Raw genomic sequence first — 24,296 nt, 5'->3', positions numbered from 1 at the left:
TGATGCTACACTCTCCTAAGTGCTATATAAGCACACAATTCATTGTACAAACGCGTATCTTATCAATCTACCTAGTTTGTGTTATTTTGTAATTGTGTTGCCCACATCAATTATTAGATTATCGCACTAATTTAAAGCCTTAATCATGCATGCGACTAATCATCATCCGCCTTAACAGGAGCCTTACAGATTGCACACACACCAAACATAACACGAGAGAGAGAGAGAGAGAGAATACTGCATAAGAAGGCCTAAAATTTTAGCCCCAAACTCCATGGCGCACTTTTGGAGTTAGGTATGCAATATTTTTACTAAATTAAAGTAGCATCGAAATTAGAGTCCCTCTTTTACACTAGAGTTTGCTTGTGGTTTTCACCACTTATTGCATACCATCAAGGGGTTGGCTCTCACCACCTATATACAAAATGAACCTTGTAGGATTAATGGCAGAAATAAAATATCTAAGAACACTTGTGGTGAAAATAAATGACCAAGATGGATTTATTGGTTTTATTGTTTGACTCTGTTAGAACCTTCTCCTCGATTCCAATCTATAGAGGATTAACTCACCATTAGATAAAGAATAAAGACAACAATAGTAATTAACCATTACAAACCTAACTATCCCAATCGTGATGGTAACCACATATAACAAAAGGGTGACCAATGTCATAGCATCCCTTCCACCATGGATTGCAACTTTCCTTAGCTGCTCAATAGAGAATCAAGTGGATCGTAAGTGATGGAAAATGTGAGGAAGAGCTGAAAAATTGCAAACAAAATTGCAGGCATCCCCTAAGATAGCCCTTAAAGTCAAGAGATATCTATTGTAAATTGTCTCAGTGTGTGCAGTGTTGGTCTCATGATTGATTATTTGTGCAAGAATGAGTTGCTCTTCTTGATCTACAAGTGAAGTGGATCCTCATAAGTAAGGTGTGGAGATAGGGGTCCTTGAAAAGGTCTTAACAGACTTATGTAAAATGCATTGTGAATATGTCAATGTGATGGTAGTTCTAAACGGAATGAAACATCGTTAATGACAGCATATATTTTGAAAGGACTATAAAAACATGGAGCAAATTTTACAAAAACATCGGTATGAAAATTTTAATCCTTCTTTCTCCATTCGATGTAGCATATCATCATCTGCTTTAAAGACATCTACCTTGCTTTGCTTATTGGCATGCTTAGTATAAAGTTGTTGTGAATGCTTGATGGCACAGTGAATACTTGTATAAATGTCATTAAAATGGATAGTGAAATTATCAATAGCAACAACAGACAACATTAGAAAGACGAGAAGTAGGAGTAGGAAGAGAATGACAGTACACAATTTTGAATTGAGATTTATCTATTGCTGAGTGAATGGTAATGTTATAAGTAAATTATACTAAGCAAAATGTACAATATACAGGTAATCATCCAATTTCTCCGGTTGAGAATGAATATAATCTTTAAGTAGATAAATTATTGTGTTGTTAGTTACTTCCATAATAATTGATTGTTAGTTACTTCGATATGACTATTCGACTCAGGATCAGGTGTAGTACTAAGATTCTCAGAGACTATAGTCTAAAAATCACTACAAAATTTGGAATCTCAATCAAGTATAATCACCTTCAGTAAACCATGATGAAAAAAGACAATTTTGAGGAGTATTAGTGCAGCTTGATGTGATATAAGAGCCCGAGGGATTCACCATGGAAAAATTATCGTACCACGTAAGTGCAGGGGAGGGGTATTTTTTTACAAGTTAAATAAGCGTATAAGTTAGGGGCAGGCCCCCAATAATTTATCTCTCAAGCTTAAAAATAAGGAAGGGGGTATCATATTTAGGGGGAGGGGGACCTGACCCGGGTTGATTACTTGGTCATCGGTGTGCACTAGACCTCGGATGAATTTTGGGAAAGTTTTTTATCAGGTCACACATCAAATTTGCATCAAGCCGATCATAGATAAGGGCTAATTTGGAGTAGGTTAAGGATTGATTTACACCAGCTTTGGATGGGTCAGAATTGGATGAGTAGCCAAAGTGCAGGCTGATCGGGCACATATTTATAAAGTCAAACTAAGAAACATTGAGGGTACATCTAGTTATCAATAGAAGTGGTTCCTCAGTACATTGCCAGTCACTATGCTACACACTCTTTGACTAGTTTTACTTAGTTAGATCATGTGAGACCTAAATTTTATATGTAAGATAGGGGTATGATAGTTTTCTTTCTTGATTTTTTTATAAGTGTAGAAAGGGGGGTCATATTCCCTAATATGAGTCGTATATAGGGGTTTTATCAAAGTTTTTCGCTCGCAGATGGCGTTCCGTTTTGTATATAGAGTGAATCCCCCGGGTCTGAGAGTTTTCATGTTGCAAGGTATGAAACATACTTGTTTATAAAAATGATCAATGGTAGTCTAAATTGGTATCATGCTTATGAACAATGAGTGGAAAACCAATTACAAAATCCATTGAAATGAGCTCCTAAGGTTTTTTAAGAATGAGGAGAGGATACAAGAGATCTAATTTCTTACCTATGAAATATTTATTCTTTTGACAGATCAAACAAATGAAACATACTACTCAACATCATTTTCCACAGTTGGCCAAAAAAAATGACGACTTAAGTTTTGAAATATAATTGCAAAAAGTGATTGTGTAACTCTTCAACGATCAAATGATAGAAAGGGTGTGCGATGCACAATTTATGCTTGAAGTAAAGACAATTTTCTTGAATAGTGTACTCCAAAAATGTGGGAGAATAATTTTCAAGCATATGCAACCATGACTCTTGAATTCATAATCTTGTACATAAGTGTCATGCATAGATTCAAATGAAGTACCCCTAATGGTTGATAGATTATTAAGACAGGGTATTCTACTCAAATCATCAAAAACTACAAAATTTTCATTCTTTATAAACTTTGAAGAAACAATGTGCCAACTCACTATCTACCTCTACATGACACTTGATTAGTTCACTTGTTCTATATATCATTGGATATTTTGTTAAAGTTAAGATGACACGTTCTACTTTTCTTTTTCCCCACCATTAGTGTGGGGAAGGTAGAAGGGAAAACTTTGCACATATTTGTGTATTTATAACCAGACTTGCTATACACACCCACCAAGGGCATCCAATGGAAACAACTCCCCCAATGGAGAAGTTGGTAACAACCATCAAACATAATCTCTAAGCCTCAAACCCTCAATCTTGGCATAACATCATGAAGGCTCAACTGACTAAGCTATGCTCTTTGGGTAAAGTTCTACCTTTGCTTTGCATTTGCTTTTAGCTCATTTAGGGCAATGTTTTGTGCATTTGAAGGAGCCATTATTGAAAGGACAAGGGGTAGACTGGCATGTGGTTCTCCTCCCAACCTCCCTACTTATAGCCCTTGGCCCTTGCAAGTAGGTCCCCTTAATGCATGCCTGGCCCTCGGCTCCTAGCCGTACTGAGCCCTGGCCCTTGGCCGGATGCCCAGTCCTACCATTGTCCTGACATTACTCCCCTCTTGGAGAAGCGTTTTCGTCCGCAAAAACACAAGTGATGGTATCTTCATAAGAACACTAATGTTTTCCACCGTGACATCCCTCATGGATCCTTTGAGCGGAACCCGGTTCAGTAGGAGGTTCAATGAAACCAAGAGTAACATCTTGATTTTCTACATTGTTGTCCATTTGCAACCATCTGATGGTACCGATTCCTATCCAAACATAGTGTGTAGACTCCATTTAGAATGCTCATGAGCATGGTAAATGAGTTTATCACAACAGAGATGTACAAAAAAGAGTACCTCTTGTCACTTTCCATGAAGGTAACTTGCTGACATAACTCATTAGCCAAGTTTAAGTCCTTGACTTGTTTCCAATTTTTGTCATCATCAGTAAACAACCCCACCCTAACGAGTGTTCAATGTTGAGAACCTGACTTATACATGAAGAGACTAAACCTAGTCGCAAAACATGCTTTAACTAATAGTAAGTAAACTCCAAGAAGAGCAATAAATGCTTATTAATTGGAGTGCTTTGTGCTAATGTGCGCACTTTGCATATCCTTTAGCCCAAGATTACACTTTGTAATGTGCCTATCCACTTGGATAACTGACAGTACTGAGGTGTGTTTCCCCCATGGTTTACAGACAGTCTTCCCAGATGACTGGTAAACGGGGATCACAATATCGTACAACATTCCACAAGCACCCAAACCGAGCCATGACCTCTATTGGTGATTGGTAGAACTAAAAGTAATTTCATAGAGATACTATACCTAGAGTGTAAAATGCTTCATAAGCAACAACTTGATGAATACACATGTCGTTCCAAATCAGCCTTTGCTAAACACTAGGGCCCATAACACCTAGTATGCATGCATTTAGCAAAAAACAGACCTGAACTTGTATATCCATGACCATCCTTACCCATACTTATGGAAAATGTGATACGCCTAGCACACATTAAAGAGGAATGGAAATAGTTCTGAAAAGAAACTACATACATTCACTTGTTGCAATCATTTGCAAGCCTTGTTGAAATGTCTGAACCACAATAGAAGGTGAAACAATGATCACTTCTAGGTACAAACAATTTAACCTTTTCATTAACAACTCATAGCTTTCTATATGTAAAACAACCATCTGTAATGTTGTTTAGCAGCACTTGTACCTTAACAAGTCATTCTAAGTATCCGACAATTTCTGGCCACTGAAATTGCTCCTGATACGTCGTGCTGAAAATGGTCTAGAAAACAGATGGGACCAGCACCTAGGGACATCATTGCGACACATAATTGAAATAGCGGCGCCAGTGTCTACCCCAGAGACTCATATTGCCACACGTGGAATATGTCTCAAATAAGGATGGCCGAAAAAGTGACATCCAGCAAGTACAAGATGTACTTGTGTGTGGAGGTAACTGCAAAATACTCCGTGTGACAGGAGTGAGAGGGACCCTCATTAGCCTTGCTCCACACTGGCTAAACCGAACTCCTTGAGTCCCTAGACCATGTTGTATCCCATGTGACAATATGTGCCAAATCAAATCCGACAAGTGGGTTCATAACACCAAATGTACATTAGACAATACGGCCCAAAATACTTGTTCCGACATGCCCTTTGCATGGCCCTGGGGATTGAACTGAAAGTTTAGTTACCCGTATTCAAATGCACAGGAGCACATCTCCCACCTGTGAAAAAACCAAGCAACATTGGACTGGAAAACCTAGGTGTTGCCTTCGCAAGCCAAGCCAGTTGGGTAGAATCAACGTAGTCAAACCCCTTAGTAAGACCCTTGTAGAAACCGTTCAACTAGCAGGTAACGGTAATCAACATAGTTAACCGTGTATAAAAATGATTAGAATCAACTTGAAAAGCTAAATTTGTCCACTATCCTCTCGTAGATTGCGGATGTCTTTCCTTGAAAGTACAACTTGGATAGATCAATTGTGATCCTCAATGCCTATGGGATGCTTTAGTAAACACCTGCTGGGTCGTACCCCAAAATTGTGATGCCATAGACACTCGTAGTGCTATAGAGAGATCAAGAAATCCACCCAAGTGATATGACTAGCTCGTATGAACAGCCGTGCTGTCTCAACTATTTGCTACCTGTAGATTCCGTGGTATAGATTAGCAAATGTGAGTTGAAGATTAAAAAACTCAACTTGAGCGTCGCACTAAAAGCATGTAGTGCAAAAATGACACCCTAAACATTCGTAATGATAAGACTCTTGCTTGTCCATTAACGTCGATGTGTTCGATGTGTACTCCACAGGGCAGATCTGTTTGATCTTAAGAACAAGTACCCAAGGAATGCCAAGAGTTGGGTCTTACCCGAAATTTGACAATGAATCTTAGCCAGCGTGGGTGGTCATAGCCGTTATGGCAATTAGTGTTCAATCGTGGAGCCGATGAAGACTAATTTGGATAGCATCTTGCCCAATTTTTAGCTGAGAGTTATAGCACTTTGGCTCAGGTTGACTCACAAGTTTTCATTATTCTTAGAGATAAAAAAGAAAGAGAGAGAAGAAGAGCATGCTGGCTGAGGAACTTTTCATAAATTTCTAGAGTGTGTACCTAGAATGTGTGCGCTTAGGCATCTTCTGCCTGTTTTGCAGCTTATTCTTTAAGCATACCACATTTTTCTTGTATGATGCTCTCATCGAGAGAGGGAACAAAAAAACACAAAACATATCCTGACCCACCTACCCTGCAGGGGTCGTGTTTTTTAGGTTCTTCGTAGTGTTGTTATGCGTTGACAGCAACCAAAAGTATGTGAAACAGTCCAAAACTTATCTTGTCCTTGACAAAGTGTCTGGTGTTATAGCGGAAGCGTAATCCATGATGTGGTGGAGTTTAGTCCACTTGGCTAGCATGCCTTGCATATAAGGTTGTAATCCCTTGGCTACTGTGACTGCCTCAAGCGCGAGAGCCAAAACCATAAGTGCCTTGCACATTCTGTCGTGGTTGTGATACATCATAATGTGATGTCGCTACGCCTAAAATGGGAACAAACTTTTGATTGTACCAGTTCCCCAAACTTGCATGCCCATGCCCTTGATGCCAAGTCAATGGGCAGTATCTTAACACGATTTAGAAGCCTTGCTTCATGTGAACTGGCAAAGCACCTTGCTTTGCATAACAAACAACGTGAATATGTTTTCGAAAAAACAAACAAAACATAAATTTGGCTAACCTGGTTGTCCTGCTGTAACCAGTTGTCTTTAGATGTCAAGGAAAAAATCGCTCAAATGTAGCTCATAGCCCTATTTGTTGCATGAGAGAGAATTATTGTATATATCATATACACCCGTCAGGTATGTAATGAAATAACCTGCAATCATATTGCCAATTTTTGTGCCAATTATGTATGCTCATAGCATAGTCCAATTGCAGGAATCTTCGATGCAAGATGCCCAAAAAGATATTGGTACTGACGTACAAAGAGCATGGCAAACGAGAATTGACCTTGTCAAGCAATTTCTATTGAAATTGGCTAGTGCCATGTGGCGAGCATCGTTGCCGGCTTCTGGAAGCAGTGACAAGAAGTCGGCCATGCCGAGCTCTATTCACCCTTGATGAAGTCGCGCCACAGGTTGTGCCAATCTCCTTGAGATTCCATGGGCAGCAAAAGTGAACTGCTATTGATCCGTGCAGCAGACCAGGACTGCAGGTACTCAAGTCATGCTTGAGCCATGTTGGCAATTAAGCATTGGTTCGATGCCAACCAAAGTGTAATGCTTAAAACAACTGTCACAAGCTGTGCTTGTGCTTGGAGTGCCTAAATTGCACGCACATCTGGTGCATGGAAATATTATCGTTTGATTTTCATACATTACTTTATGCAGAGATACAACAATTAATTGTAGATCAAGTTATGCGGATACAATGGAGTAGGATCATTGTAATGCATCGACAAAGCGTACCTGAAATCGGTTATCGAAGCATGAAAAAGCTATTTGCAAATCCGGATTGATTGAAAACGTCCGGCCTAGACATAGCACGATAATTTTTCAATACATGCCGTGCATGTCTGGTCGTACTGATGATGGAGAACAATCATGCTTGTTGTGCTTTTGCTAATCACAGAAGCACCTTGTGCTTGGGACAAATGGTTTGCAATTTTGCATGACAAACTATAGGCCTTGCCTACACTTGCCTTACTGTAGCTAGAACTCGTCCTAGGCACAACCATGAAATGGTCATACCATACAGTTGTAGAAATGTCTCCAATGGATATTTTCCTAGCATACTCCAGATTCTAGCAATACAAAAATGAAAGCCTTGCTTGGGACATTTCCTTGTAGATATATACATGCCATGCATGATAATAAGTTTCAAGGGCTAACTCTGGAGTGTTGTACGTAACACAACAGTTTTGTATGTACTGAATGAGCCTTGCTCAATGATTAGAACAACATCTTGGAGATCAAGTGAGCCGTGCTCCAGTATAACAATTGACAACTGCATACTGAGAACTAATTAAACAAGAAAAGCGCAACAAATATTCATACCTTGTCTTTGAAGGTCAGCGATGAATATTATTCACGTCAATATCGTCGCAGCTTCTTGAATGCAAGAGCTGCATCACCGTTGATGCTTCGGCAACTCGAAAAACTAATAGAGGTTCTTGGAGAACACGACCTTGTCGTGCATGGTTTTCTTGTCGATGGCGCAACAAAGCTTGTACGAGGTGCATGCATGCCGTTCTTTGCCCATGGCGACGGTCAGCCCGGACATGCCTTACTTGAGGCGGCCCCCTCGATGGTCCCTTGGCCCTAGTGGTTTTTTAAAAAAATGAAAAAAAAAACTCCCACCTTGGTTATGGCGGCAACGTCTACTGCACAGGGAAATTTTTCTATCAACACTCGCGCTACACCGGGTTTCTTGACCCACTCCAGAAATAAGAAAGGCTATTCACTGCCTGGCGAATCCATCAAGCCCAAGATGGAGCAGTTTTGTGCATGTCAAAATTCGGCCTCGTCTGTGTGCAAGAGTCGCTTCCTGCGGCCTACTTGTCGGCTCTTCTCCAAATGAGGTTGCCATGAAAACTCCGATGAGAGAGAGAGAGAGAGAGAGAGAGAGAGAGAGAGAGAGAGAGAGAGAGAGAGAGAGAGAGAGAGAGAGAGAGAGCTAATCAAAATCATGCAAGAGAGATAATCGAAATCATGCAAACCCTCAACTTCTTTCTCCTCCATAGCTTCCCCCCTCCTCCCTGAGCTCTGATACCAGTGAAAGGACAAGGGGTAGACTGGCATGTGGTTTTCCTCCCAACCTCCCTACTTATAGCCCTTGGCCCTTGCAAGTAGGTCCCCTTAACGCATGCCTGGTCCTCGACTCCTAGCCGTACTAAGCCATTCAGTCCCTGGCCCTTGGCCGGCTGCCCGGTCCTACATTGTCCTGACAATTATATAAAGGCCTTACAAGTACCTACGTTGCTATGTGTAAGAGAGAGAGAGAGAGAGAGAGAGAGAGAGAGAGAGAGAGAGAGAGAGAGAGAGAGAGAGAGAGAGAGAGATAAATAGATAGATAGTTCTATTATCATCCTCGGAGGTCAAATATGACCTATGGGAACAAATGAACATGTCACGTGGTGTGAGTGGAGGTCATAAGTGACTCTCGATGCTCAAAAATGGATGAAATGAGCGTCGCAATACAAAGTCCACATCGTGGTTGGAAGAGGAAGGAATGTAGGGAGAGCTCATGGCTGAATATATGGGGAAAATAGGACCTAATGTGGTCAAAAGCTGAGCACTCAAGTAGTGTGTGGTACTCACTCTCTCGCACTTGACGAGGGCATAAGGTGCAAAGTCAATGATACTCCTCGCCAGTGCCCCAATGTCCTGTCTCGCAGCGTAGAGAATGGGAGCTAAGACGAATGGAGGCAATGGTGCAGATTGCACTCAACGGGATGGGCTCAAGGATATAGGGATGGGTTCGGTTACCTCGTTCTGAGAAGAAGAGAGATTTGTAGTTTGGGGCAACGTGTGTGGTGTAATGGCTGAAGCGAGAACCTCTGGATTTCTCCCAAGCCGTGATACATTGGCATTGTAAGAAGGCGTCATTAACTTGAAAGTCGATCGACGCATCCTTGACCAAGTGACATGCATCCCATCTTCTAAACCATTTCTTCATGTCAAGCATCCACCCCGAACTTAGAATTTTGCTCTTGCATGTCTTTTGGACCTTTTGACTTGGTTCATATGCGATTCTAGGAAGTGGATGCAAAGGGCTACGTTGTGTCTTAAGCATGTACTCCACAACCCTTTGCATGCCCAAGACCTCAATGGGAAGCGATCCAGACTCAAGAAGTAAGAGCATGTAGGGTGTTTGTGTCTTGACTTGGAGAAAGTTGGTGAGAAAATGCTTTTTAACATTATCAAACTCTTTCCAAGTAGACTTCCCGATGCTTCCACCCCACACCTCCACTCCATAAAGAAGCACCGGTGTCACCAATGTGTCAAAGAGGTACTTTTTGAGAGCCCAGCACTTGATCTCTCCAACATTGCACATGCTCTCAAATGCATAATAAGCCCTCTTTCCGGCTTCCAAGCGACGCATTGCACAATCCTTCCATTTATGATTGGATGGAACCTCAAGGCCAAGGTACTTGAAGTGATCTACCACTTCAAGGTGCTCATTGTTGTATACAATGCATGGATTTTCTTCATTGAGGGTCTTTACAAGCATAACCTTGGTTTTGGATCTATTCACGATTAGCCCGCTATATTGGCAAAAGCGTTCCAAGACACTCATAATCTTTTATGCATCTTCTAAGGTATGTGCCAAGAGCACTACATCATCGGCATAAAGCAAAAGCATGATCACCGCATTTCCGATCTTAACTTCTTCTATGCCTTCTTGCTACATAAAATTAAGAACTATGCATTCCAATTCATCAATGAGTAGCCCAAAGAGGGTTGGGGAAAGTGGGCATCCTTGTTTGACACCAATGGTGCTTGCAAAACATTCTGAAATTCCATCTCCCATATGTAATTGACATATCACTTTTTGGTAGATGCGAAAGACTGCATGCATAAATTCTCTCGGCACTTGAAGGCTTTGCATATGTCTCCAAAGATTTCCTCACGGTACCATGTCAAAAGCTTTTTTTGAAATCCACAAAGCAACAATACAACTTTTTTCTTTCAATCAAGACGCTTCCATAAGAACTCGAAGAGTGACAAGGTGATCAATAGTGCTATGATGCTTTTGAAAACCTGCTTGGCCAAGCTCACGTTTGCCATTCTTTTCAGCCCATTCACTTATCTTCATCTCCATGATACATCCAAACAACTCTGCCATCAAAGAACCAACCATTATAGTGAGATAATTGTTCACTTTGCTTACATCTCCTCCTTTGTGCAAAGGTTTGATCCAATTTGCACTCCAATCATGAGGCATGCCATGCTGAAGTGTTAAACATATCGCATATCCAATATTGTGTTTTCTTGCTTGTCCATTTAATCATTTCAACCTTGACACCTTGAAAGTCCCCTGCCTTGCGAGTAGCAAGTTTCTCAAGGGTGCGGCATACATCTTCAATGGTAAAGAAGGGAGACATAAACGGAAGGGAGCTACAACACTCCATCTTATCAACATTGGGTTGCTCATAGAGGTTCTTGCAATGCATATACATATCCTCAAGAGTCAAGTCACCAAAGCTCTGAATGCGCTTGCCTTTTAGATTTTTCCAAAACTTGCCACATGCATGTGCTTTCTCTTGCGCTAAAAGAAATTGTTTTTTGACTTCTCACCTTCTCCTCTTCTTCTAAAAAAGTGCTTTGTATGTGTGTGAAAATTCCAAGTAAACTTCCTTGTCTTTGCTTGCATCCAATCTTAGCAAGTGTTTTCGGGCTTGACTACATTCCATGTCAAACCATTTCTTCTTGGTGCTACCCTTCTTAGACCTTTTGCAAGACATGTGTTTCACCGAAAAGCATTCCTTTGCACAAGAGCAAATTACTTCTTTGAAAAATTTCCACTTGCATTCTAATGTTGGGCTCTCTTGATGCTCTATCATGCTTAACATTTGGTCCACCATATCAGCATATATAAGTGCTCGGGCCGTTTACCACACTTGAGGTCAATACATAACATCCTATGATCCGATTCCGGATTCCATTCACCAAGTGTAAAGCTTTGTATGCATTCTAGAGTGGCTTCCGAGAACAACATATAGTCAATCACGCTATCGCCATTGTGATTTCTACATGTAAAGTCATTGGTGCCTTACCATAGAGATACACCATTTGCAATGAGCATTCCGATACTATTGCACATATGTAGAAGTGACTTTCCACAGTGATCCAGTTCTTTTGTATCATTAGAACTTTGATTACACATGTATGAGTCATCCATTCTTCTTGAGACATGCGGCATGTCGACTTGTTGTGTGTCGTGTTGTAATGTATTTGTGCGAGCATTCATGTCTCCAAAAACAATGACTTCACCTTGATCCTTGTAATGAGCAATGTCTTCCTCTAGTTCAACAAAGGGCTGATCTCTATCCATATCCATACGAGCATAAAAGTTGGAGTCATAGTGAGGAATGTGCAACCAGCCACAAACACGACTTGACCATTTGGTGGGCTGATTTTCAGCCATAAGTAGCGTTTATACTTATCTTCTTTGACAATGAAAACATCTTTCAAACCCTTTTTGGTTATACGTGCTACGCCTCCTTGGTCTCTTTGTTGCTTTGCATTTTTGGCCCACATCAAAGAATGCACATCGTATTTGTCAAATCCAAGAATTCGTTGCGCATCATGCTCCCATGTTCCGACAAGAAGTATCACATTGGAGTCATTGGTAAGCTCATCAATGCCAATTCTCGCATTCCATGGATACCTGTTACAATTCCAAAAGCTTCTTCGCAAGCGTGAGTTGATCTCATAGATCATGTGTCCCTATTTGTTGGGTGGACTTGCATCCTCCTCAAGTGGCTTTTCTTCTTGAGATGACACCTTAACCTTCTTGCTTCTTTCCTCATATGCTTTGCGACGTACATTTTGTTGCATAAGAGTGCGATCCTTAATTTGATAGCCTCGAATCTCTCTCCTCTCTCCTTCCCTCCTCTTTCCATGCCAGTTCCCTCGCGAGAGACAAAGAGAGAGCCCCCCCCCTCCGCTTGCCTCCACCTCCCAGACTCCAACCCTTTCTTTCCCTTCAAAAAACCAACATCTCGCTCTGATTCCCCTTCTTGATCCTTTTTTTGCAATTGTTCATACATACTAAAAAACGATTCAATTCCTTAATCTGATACCCTCGAATCTCTCTCCTCTCTCCTCCCCTCCTCTTTCCACGCCAATTCCATCGCAAGAGACAAAGAGAGAGAGACCCCCCCCCCCCCCCCCCCCCCCCCCCCCCCCCCTCTTGCCTGCCTCCACCTCCCAGACTCCAACCCTCGGTCCTGGCTACTCATGCCATGAGACTTACGACACACAGAGTGTGTGTGTGTGTGTGTGTGTGTGTGTGTGTGTGTGAGAGAGAGAGAGAGAGAGAGAGAGAGAGAGAGAGAGAGAGAGAGAGAGAGAGATTTTATTATCATCCTGGAGGTCAAATATGACCTATGGGACCAAAGTTACATGTGAGGTAGTATGTGTATGGCTAATGAGTGACTCTCGATGCTCCACAATTGTGGGGATGAGAGTCACAATGGAGAGCCCATATCGAATGGGAGAGGAAAGTGTGTAGGTCTAAGTCATCGCCGGAAATATGAGGGAAGCAAGTTCGGATGTGACCAAAAGCCGAGCACTCTAGTAGTGTATGGTACTCAGACTCTCGAACTTGAAGTGAGCATAATGTGCACACTCAATTTGACTCTTCTCCATCGCCCCAACGCCCTATCTCGCATCGAAGGAAATGGGAGCTAAGCCGAATGGCTGCAATAGTGTGTATTGTCGACAAGGAGATAGGCTCAAGCATGTGAGTGTGAATACGGTTTCCTCTTTCAGCGAAGAACATGGTTTTGTAGTTGGTGGTGTAATGTATGAAGCGTGACCCACCGGATTTCTCCCTAGCCGTAATACATTGGCGTTGTAGAAAAGCTTCATTCACTTGGGAGCCAATTGAAGCATCATGTAGCAAGTGTAATGCATCCCATCTCCCAAACCACATCTTATGTCTTGCATCCATTCCGTGCTCAAGATCTTACTTGTATGCAACTTTTGTACTTTTTTGCTTGCTTTCCATGCAATTGTAGGAAGTCGATGTGAGGGGTTTTGACGCATCTTTATCATGTACTCCACAACCCTTTCCATGTCCATAACCTCAATTGGAAGAGTGACAAGATGATCAATGGTGCTATGGTATTGATGAAAATCCGTATGTCCTTTTGCACGCTTGTCATTCTCTTCAGCGCAGTCACATCCTAGTAAAAAAAGAGGGCATACATGAGAGTGAACCATAAAATGACATTTTTTAGCATTTTCTTGCTCATATAATCACATACAATGTGTGTACATATGCACAAGACTCAAGTTACCAAAATTCTCAACCTGATTGCCCCTCAAGTTTCTCCAAAATCTTCCACATAAATGTGCCTTTTCTTGGACTTGAAAAAGTTGTTGCTTTATCTTCTTCTCTTCTTTTGAATCAATGCCTTGTATGTATGCAAATGACTTTGATAGTTGTCTTTGTCCATAGTTGTATCAAGCTTTATCAAGGACTTTTGAGCATCTTGACATTCTTTATCAAACCAACTTTTGCGTGATCTATCTTTGTTGATACCATGGAGATGCTTTATGGCAAAGCATTCTTCGGCACAAGAACAAATAACTTTCTTGAAAGCTTCCCATTTAGTTTCCAATGGTGTGTTATATTGAAGATTTATCATCCATACCTTTTGCTCAACCATTTCAAAGTACATTGGTGCCTGTTTGAAATCCATACATAGTGATAATTTCTCTTCCCTTTGGCTGAGATTATCATGCTTAGTTGCTTCTCCACATGAAAGGTCAATACATAAGGTGCGATGGTCTGATTCCGGGGTCCATTGGCCAAACATAAAGCTCTTTATGCGATACATGATGGCTTCGGAGAGTAGCATATAGTCAATCACACTATCCCCATTATGTTTCCTACATGTAAATCCATTGATTCCACTCCACAAAGATACACCATTGGCAATGAGCATACCCGTGCTATTACACATGTGTAAAAGTAACTTTCCATAGTGACCCGGCTCTTTTTCATCCATTGAAGTACGGTCATACAAGTGAACTTCCTCCAACTCCCTTGAAATGTATGGCATATCAAATCGTTGAGTATCATGTTGCAATGTTTTTGTGCGAGCATTCATATCCCCAAATACAATAACATCACCTTCGCCTTTGAAATAAGCAATGTCCTCTTTTAAATCAAAAAATAGATGATCTCTATCCATGCAAACATAAAAAGGGGAATCATGATGAGGAATGTAGCAACCGAGTACATAAATGGGTGCTCTTTTTGGTGTCATAATTTCCAGCCATACATAGCATTTGTACTTGTCATCTTTCATAATTGATGCAAAATCTTTCAATCCTTTCTTAACCATACATGCTACCCTCCTTGCCCTCTTCGTTGCTTGAGATTCTTTTGATCACATCAATGAATGTACATTGTAATCCTCCAAGTTGTTAATCCTTTGTGTATCATGCTCTCAAGTTTCAACAAGAAGTACAACATCAGCTTTGCTTGTTAGTTTATCAATGCCAACCCTCGCATTCCATGGGTATCCATTACAATTCCAAAAGCATATTTTCAATTGTAACTCAATCTCATAGGTCACGCATCTCTATTTGCTCGAGGGACTTGCCTCCTCCCTTGTTTGTTTATGATCTCTTGCAACAATACCAAGTATGACATGATCATGGTTTCCGATGTCATTGGTTGGGTGGTTGTGTTGCAATCTCCACACTTAGGAGAATTTGGATAATTTTCCACAATGGTTGTGGACCTTGTTGAAGAGGAAGAACCCTTGAGAGTGCCGAAAGACATTGTATGTGAAATTACAGATGAGAGTCAACTTTCCTGAACCTGTTTACTTCAAAAATACTGCTACAAAAATGCCTTCCATAACTTTGATTTTTTTTTCTTTACATCAATGTGTAGAGGGCTTTGTGCTCTTTGATTGAGGTTATAGATCACCAAATCGGAATTTGGATGAAGAAGTTATGATCAAAAGAGTAAATTGTTGTCTACTAGGTCAAAAAACGGCTGCACTAGGGGAGAGAGAGAGAGAGAGAGAGAGAGAGAGAGAGAGAGAGAGAGAGAGAGAGAGAGAGAGAGAGAGTGGGTAGCTCGACGGGCTCGCTGTGCAAGGCACATAAGAGATAGGAAAGAGAGGGCACCAAGCAGTGTGCATGAGGGGGAGAATGGATTGTAGGTGGGGGTGGGAATATTCTGACATAATGAATTTATTTAGTTAGAACAAGTATGTCTGGTCAATGCTAGAAAAAGCGCAAATGGAGAGAATCTTTTTAAAATGCTTAGGTTTAGTAGGACATGAAAATACTACTACTTCTTTTTCTCTCTCTGTGCAACACGTCCCTCTGTTTCTCTCTCTGCTGCGACACCAGGTGGAGCCCAGGCCATCGACAGATCTGTGTGTGTGTGTGGAAGTGTAATTGAGTGACGTGTATGTGTGTGTGTGTGTGTTGGTGATCGCCTGACGAAATTCAGCCCTCTGACCTCTGCGCCCTGCTACAATTCTCTACTAGCGGGAGACTTCTACCCAGCGCGACTTTCTGCCTTGTGTTGCAGACGAGGGCCTCCTCTTGCCCGGCGCCAGTGTCAGTGGGCATGAGCCATCACTACTACAGCTACAAACAATGCCAGTTGAGTATCAAGGCTGCCCCACACAGGGAACAGGTTCTGTGCACGCCTCTGTTTTACTGCGCATAGCCAGTAGGCGGAGACAACTGGCTACGTAATTCAGGCCTGCAGATTTAGACAACCAGTACCTGCTCGTTGCTGTCAAAATTTGGATTGAACTGCTGCAGAAACAAAGTTAGACAGTTTGCATTTACACACAAATTATAGTATTACAGACAAAGTTTAAATTAGAGTATTGCAGGCAAATTTTTTTAGCACATGTATGAGTTCTGTGGGACATGTACATATCTCTGAGGTCTTTGTAAATAGATAAAACGTCAAATTACCAAAAAAAAAGAAAAAAAGAAAAGGAAAAACAGTATTTGCTTTAGCTCTCGGTCGTGGTCTGGTTGATGCAGTCAGAGTTCCCGTGCGTCTTCAAGAGTCGTAGAGCCATGGAGAGTGTTTCGGAGAGCGCTTCTGAAATCGAAACTTGTCTATATGAAGACTTCGAAGAGGTTCAAAAATCTTGGAATGGTCAGGCACCTGCCCTTGAGGTGAGAATTCCAGTACGGGACCTGATGGATCCGGTAGCACAATATGCCATGAATGCGGTCATATTGTTTTTCCCTGGAAATATGCCTATTGCGCAGGATGTCGGACAGTGGGTTGATTTCCTACTCAAACACCAGGCTGTCCGAGGCGTTTATTTTGGTGCTCGGGGTTTCTATGAGGTATTGTTGGTAGATACTGAGGCCAGAAACCTCTTGCTGGAGATGTCTCCTCTCTTTTTTGGCACGCAGATGACTCATGTTCTGCCTTGGGCACTTACGAAGGACTATCAAAGTCTTATTCGTCATAAATGTCCTCTGTGGGTGGAAATTGTTGATTTCCCACGTACGTGGAGGCATTTCCTTCCTTTGTTGGCTGCTCAACTTGGCAAGTTCATTTGCCCGCCGAAATTGGACGCGAACACTAACAGGTTTTGCATTCTGTGGGATACAGATAAGAAAACTCCGGATGGAATTATGGTGGATTCAAGGGATCCTTGGGTGGGCAAGCACCCTTTTAAACTTAAATGGGGCAAATTTGCTAACTCCTGTTTTAGATGTGGTAAATTCGGTCACATGCAATCTGAATATCCTTAACCTGTTTTGCAGCCCCCTCTTTTGGCTGTTCCTTCCTCTACCCCTGCCCCTGTAGGCAAATCTGTTGGTGAAGCTAAATCGAATGGAATCCCTGTAATGAAGGTGGCTTCTAATGCAGATAAAGGGAAAAACAAAAATTCGCCGTCTGCGGATGTTGGGAATGTAAATACAGGGAAATGAAAAAATGTTGCGTCCACTGATGTTGGCTCGTGGTCAATACCTAAAAAGACAATAAAAATTCGTACTCCACCTTCATCTCGTAATTATGTCTGGTTAACGCCAATAAGAATGTATCATTTAAGCAGCTTCCCTGCAATGACAATCGCACGTTGATTGACGCTTGGGAAAAAGCGATGCACTCTTATAAGGATGTACTTTTGGGCAAGGCTTCCACTTCTCAGGCAGTCTCTATGGACAAGTTTCCTGCTTTGACTCAGCGGAGGGTACTGGCATGGATGTGGTGGATGGAGATGTCCTTATGGCCATCTCGACTTGATCCTTCCGTTTCGTGCCGTTGTAAATATGGGTTTTACTGCACAGTCGTATTAAATGCATTTCATATAGTGTGCGTAGGTTATGTAACCTGGACAAATGGCAACTGACCTGGCACTATGTACATACATGTAAGGCAGATATAGTGGTTTTGCAAGAACACAACTAGCATGACTTCGTTGGTTAGTGTTCTTATTTTGCAGGTTACTGGATTGCATATGCTGGTTTGCATGATTACTCAGGTTTATTGATGTTAGTTCGGCATGAGCTTCAACCAGTTCTCTTGTATAATGATCCGAACAGCCGTTGGATGGTGATTCAATGCTTGTTGAACGGTCAGGTGTATGAATTTGGAGGTGTTTATGCGTATACATCATCTGGACAAAGGGCCGCTCTATGGCGAGACATCTCTTCTCGCTCATGGACCTCGAGTTCATTCCTTTGTGGTGATTTTAATAATACCCCTGACATGGATAATAGTACTACTGGCAATTCGCATATGTTGTTTGCGGAAAGGCAAGCATGGGATAATCTCTTTGTTGTTACTCAGATGACTAATATATGGTGGCATTTGCATCTCAATGCATCTGGTTTTACTTTTCAACATGTTGCCCATTCTTCTTATCGAGCGCGGTTGGACAGATGGTATTTGCTTAATTTGCAACAATATGAGGAATTTGTATGTGAGGTTCACATCGATTACACCTTGCAGTTATCGGATCATCACCCTGTTTTGCTGGATGTGAGATTTGGGTAGACTCGTTGTGATCGTGCTCTTCCCAGGAAACGTTTGCTACTTGTCAATAATGCTTATCTCACACATGAGGTTTTTCGGGGAATGATCTATGAGGTTATTCCTTCTCTGCTGGTCCATATGCATCTGGATCTTGATGCCGCTTGGTATCGCTTTGTGATGAGGGTGCAAAGTGTTATTTGCGACTATGGAAAGCATTACATGCAGTGCACTCGAGGCGAAGTCAAAGATGCGAAGCATGCTTGTCAACGACTGCAAGAGTTGGCTGATTTGCGGCCTCTGTCTGATTCTGAGTTGTCGGAGCTATGTGAAGCCTCTGTGTGTATTCAACGTAATGACAAGCGAAAGCTAGCTAAATGGCAGACGCGTGCTCGTCAACAGGCTTTCATGGACAAAGGCTATGCTTCAAAGCAATTTTTTAAGCATTTACATCATTCTAGAGTCTCATGTGCAATCAAGCGCGTTATGCTTTCCTCTAGTGTTTGGACTTCTCCAAAGCAGGAACTTGCGGATGCCATGGTTTTGCATTATCGACAGGTGTTTGCTGCTCCTTCTCAGACATCTTTGACTGCTTGCCATGCGCGTCAATTGATGCTTTCCTTTGTTACTCTGATTATATCCCCGCAAGATGCATGTGACCTTGAGGACCCCTTCACTGCTTCAGAATTGCATAGTGCGTTGCTTGCTTTGGGCCGCTGGCGGTCTTCCGGCTGGGATGGGCTTACTGTGGAATTTTTCCTCTCCTTCTGGGGGATCTTGAACATCCTTTGCTTTACATGATTAATGCGGCATGGGAGAAACAAGATTTGCCGATATCTTGGAAAGAAGGTTTAATTAAAATTGTTGCCTAAGCAAGCACTTTGTGAGCGATTCTCTCATTGGCGTCCGATTACTCTGATGCCGGTGGTTTATAAGATATTGGCTAAGATGCTGGTGCACCGCATTAAGGACCATCTTTTTGCAGGACTCCATCAGGCTCAATATGGTTTCATTCCACGTCGCCAGATTATGGATAATCTGGCTAATGTTTTGATTGGCATGGAGTACGCTAAGTACACTCAACAAGATGTATTGGTTATGCAAGTTGACATTGAAAAGGCCTTTGACATTGTATAGTGGGACTTCATTGCCGCCACCATGACGTGTTTAGGGTTTGGTCCTAAATTCGCGAATGTGGTTTATTTTTTGTATGCATGTAGCACGTCTTCAGGGATTTTGGAAGGTGAATTAACTGAATCTTGGCCTCTTGGTTGTTCGGTCCGGCAGGGCTGCCCCCTTAGTGCTTTGTTGTATGATGTTGCTACTCACCCATTGTTGACTTATCTTGATCACTTGACCTCTGTTCAGAGTCTGCATGGTCTGCGGTTACCTTCGGGTCGTAAATTCGTTGGTCAGGCTTACGCTGATGATTCGTTATTTATGCCTCGTAATCAGCAGGAGGATGTCAACGTGATATGGAAGCCTTGGAACTGTTTGGCATTGCGGATGGGCTTAAAGTCAACTTTCGTAAATCGAAGCTTTTGCCTCTCCGTTCTTGTGATTGGCATAGTCTGTTGTGGCCAGGTGAGATTGTGTCTTCAAATGTGATCACTAGGCATTTGGGTTATCCAATTGGCTCGAATGTTACTCACTCTCGGAAAGTCAATGGGGTCATGCAACGCTTGAATGTCAAATTGCATTACTGGAAGATTTCTACTTGGCCTTTGCATGTTCGTCTGCGAATTGTTCAGATTATCCTGTTTTGCGTAGTTCAGTTCTTTTTGCCATTGATGCATTGGCCTTGGCGATGTCTTGATTCTCTTATGTCGGACATTATGTCTCATTTGTGGCGGACTCAAGCTACGAAAAAAGGCTTACGCTTGATGTCGATGGAGAAGCTTTGCACTCCTAGAAGTTTTGGTGGACTTAATATCTTGGATTTGCGCATGCATGTGTTTGCGCGGAAAGCTATGTTGTTGCCCACTCTTGTGCAACAAACTCAGCCTTGGACTTTGATGTTTGCATTCCTCGGTCAGCATGTTGTTACTTCTGCTTTTGGCCATTGGCAACCCTCTCTCTAGAAGGTGGTTTTTGGCAAGATGGAAGGACACACTCTTGGATGTCCACTTGCTTCCTTTTTCGTATTTGCTTGGAAAGAGGTTACGATGCATTTATCATGGAATCCTCGGCAGGAAGGTGATTCGATCCGATTGGAAAGTCTCCATTGGAGTCGGGCATTCTCTCTTACTTTGGTCAACCGCTCATCTCATCAGGCTTACTTTCTCTCTGGACGTGGCATTCGTGTGGTTGAGGATGTGGTCGATGAGGCTAGGTATACTTTTGAGTTTTCCTTTGCTGCTCGTCGTTTTGGGTTGGCATGCATTACCGTCAGTTTTGGAGAGAGCTTCAAAGCATGCTGCTCGACTTTTTGCCTGTTTCGCCTTTGCCTGATGGCAATCGCATGTTTGATTGGGCCTTTCGGGAGACGCCTTTTCGAGATATGTCTACAGCTCGAATTTATGCTATTCTTCTACCACGAGCATGGCTTGACGGTCATTGTAATGCCATTTGGCGCATGCACAAATCTGATCTTTAGTGGAGGAGGCTCCTCTCTGCCTTGTGGAAAAGCCATTTGCCTTTGAAGGAGCGTCTGTTTCTTTGGCGCTATTTGCTTGGAGTGCTTCCCGTTGGCACTTTCCTTCGGGCGCGTCATATTCATCCTTCTTCTTGCGTTCGTTGCTCGACTGCAGAAGATGATATTTGTCACTTGTTGTGGGATTGCTGCATTACTAGAGACTTCCTTCGCCATGTATCGGCGTGTATGCGGCTCCGTTTTCCTGGGGTTGTCTTTCACAAAAGGTTCTGGGCATTTGGCATTTTCTCACCGACGTTACAACGTTTTGCGGTCTTCTTCATGTGGGTCAGATACTGGGCTTTCTAGACCATGTGGAGTCAGCGTAATGCTTACATGTTCCATCGTACTCATGCGGATACATTTCCTCTCTTCAGGCTTTCTCTTCGGCAATCGTTACGTTTTGCTTTGGAAGCTGGTGATATCACCTCAGAGATGCATCAGCTTTCATATGAATGTTTTTAGTTACGTTCTACAGTTGAGGAGTTCTGTGCTCTTCTCCTTGTATATGATCTTTTCAGCGGGTTTTCCTCGCTTTGAGGTTTCTCACTAGTAAATTAATCAATCGATTTACAAAAAAAAAAAGTGTTCGTGTGGAAGTTTGTCGAAGCCTGTGAAGGGCGGTGGGTAGCAGCTCTCTGAGGCTCTTAAGCCACGAGCGAGCACTAGTCTGCAGAGGAGGGGCACAAGCATCTCGCTCTCTCTTTGTGTGCGGGTGTGGTCTGCGGATGAGGTGTACCCGTAGGGTCAGCTCTGGCGAGCCCTCTCTCTCTCTCTCTCTCTCTCTCTCTCTCTCTCTCTCTCTCTGTGAAGGTTTTCGGGTCTCTATAGGGCAGCCAAGGGACTCGTGCACGGAGGGTCTCTCTCTCTCTCTCTCTCTCTCTCTCTCTCTCTCTCTCTCTCTCTCTCTCTCTCTCTCTCTCTCTCTCTCGTGTTGTAGGCGGCTACCATTGCACATGGAGGGGGCGAGGCAGGCAAGGGTTTCTGCGTGCAAGTCTCTCTCTCTGGATTGGGGAGGGCCTGGAGGTCAGCTGCTGGGGGGAGGCAGGGTTGGCTAGGAGGTGCAGGGCGAGGGATCTGCATGAGGGGAGGTTGAGGGTGCATGTGCCGTGCGATTCGCAGGATGGCAGCCAGGGCCTGTTGTATGGAACATTGCATGAGAGACGACGGGTTGGAGGGCCATAGGGGGATGGAGGGAATCTCAAGAGGTACCCCCATAAGTAATTGAGGAGTATGGAGTACAGATTCCAATTTTTAACGATTTCTCTTGGGATAGTTTCCTACGACGTTAAAATACTCTTCTTCTTCTTCTTCTAAAATCGTCCATATTTACTCTTGATTTATGAATTTACGTTATCATTTGTTTTGAACTGAGGGTGTTTACACACTGGTTGCCCAAGCATGGGCAGGCTGCGCTGGAAGCCAGCAGGCACAAAATTATTGGTTCCGAAAGAAGCGCCGTGGACATCATGTTGGGCAGCCAAGCTCCCCTGCCCAAACTTGGGCGGGGTTGAGCTGCACAAAAGACGAATACACCAGCCAATTGCGTGCCAGCTTGGACTAAATTTAACATTTTAAAAAAGACCACACTTCTTGGTGTGTAAAGAGATGTCCGCCCATCTCAAAAGGGGATGGGCAGGCACATGTAGGCGTGTAAACATCCTGAAGGTACTTGGCCATGGCTGCTTCTCGCTACAGTTTCGAATGGCCTTCGGAAGCTCTGGTATATGTGTGTGTACGAGAGAGCGCCCTTTGCAGTTGTTTCATATCGCATTTCTGAATGGTCTCCAAGGTACATTGTTGAGTAGCCGGAGCAGTACTCACTGCAAAGCGTTGCATGCCATTGAGAACAACCACATTGTCTCAAGACACTGTCTTTCCAGACTTAGAAGACAGCTGGGTGCATGTGAAGAGGATGTAATGCATTTCTCCTAGCATGACAAAGAGAGCGATGTGTATTTGACTCTTGCAATCACTTGTGTTTTGCTGTGATGGCATGTCCTCATCCTGTTTCCCATACAGATGGCAAGAGTGTAAGTAGCTTGGGTTAGTGTCCTTCCTCGGTTACATGCAGTTTTTCCTTGCTGGAAAGTTGTCTGTTTATGTCTCATGGATATGCATTTGAGGAATGTGGGTTTGAACGATGTCATTTCCATAAGTGGTGGATCTTGAAGCCACCCAATGCCACCAAGGTCAGGGCCACCATATCGAGGGGAGAGGAGTTTCAAATAGGCAAGCTCATGTAGTTGGTGTGTGCTGATGCCCTTCCATTTGCATAGATGTGACATGGGCTAGTGTGCTGTTTCTTGCTTTCTCTATACAAACAAACTTTTTTCTTTAAAAGAGGAATAAAAGGGATCAACATGTGGCTATTCCAATACGGTGTAGCAGGTTTAGAATGAGCTTATACCTATTTTTCAAGAGCTGGCCCAATTTTAGGGGCAAAACAATTTATTGCTATCCTCATGCGCATGCAATCATGGTTTTGGTCTATGACATTGAGACACTCGGTGATATGGAATGAGAATGAGCTTATATAGAGGAATAAAAAGGATCAGGATGTGGCTATTCCAACATGGTGTAGCAGGTTTAGAATGAGCTTATATCTATTTTTCAAGAGCTGCCCCAATTCTAGGGGCAAAACAATTTATTGCTATCCTCATGCACATGCAATCATGGTTTTGTACTATGACATCGAGACACTTGGTGGTATGGAATGAGAATGCGATTTGTGGTCTCTCCATCCGTCTCCAATTATCTGAATAAAGTCCCGGGGTCTGCCATGGGAGCAACACATATCAATGTAGGTGTCACCTGAATTGGATCAAATGGATGCGTGCAGAAGGCTAAAATATAGCTTTAGATGCGGCCCCATGTCCAATCACTCAACTTGTGTCTCAGTAGCCATAGTTGCCAAGAAACTTGTTTCTCAAGTGAAGGAAACTTACGAAGCGTTTCTAGTGTTTCAAAACTTGTCTCAAAACGTTTCGAAGGTGAATGC

General features: G+C 42.7%; 1 protein-coding gene across 7 annotated transcripts in view; it reads left to right on the top strand.

Annotated features, from left to right (window-relative positions):
* The first annotated feature begins 22,897 nt into the window (after positions 1 to 22,897).
* The window catches only part of GALAK (galacturonic acid kinase), an 81,476-nt gene continuing 80,077 nt past the window's right edge, over positions 22,898 to 24,296 (top strand). For 2 of the 7 annotated variants that reach the window (XM_086522934.1, XM_086522928.1), the window contains exon 1: positions 22,898 to 23,018. In XM_086522934.1, the coding sequence (XP_086379060.1) occupies positions 22,974 to 23,018 (45 nt within the window). In that variant the 5' untranslated portion in view covers positions 22,898 to 22,973. Of the gene's footprint in view, positions 23,088 to 23,107; positions 23,329 to 24,296 lie in introns of those variants that run through there. The other 5 variants (XM_086522931.1, XM_086522936.1, XM_086522930.1 and 2 more) reach the window with 5 other exon arrangements.

This window comes from Adiantum capillus-veneris, chromosome 11 (assembly GCF_014529385.1).
Source record: "Adiantum capillus-veneris isolate H3 chromosome 11, ASM1452938v2, whole genome shotgun sequence".
Classification (NCBI taxonomy): domain Eukaryota; kingdom Viridiplantae; phylum Streptophyta; class Polypodiopsida; order Polypodiales; family Pteridaceae; genus Adiantum; species Adiantum capillus-veneris.
Note: the sequence above shows the minus strand (reverse complement) of the source record. Positions and strands in the feature narration are given on the sequence as shown.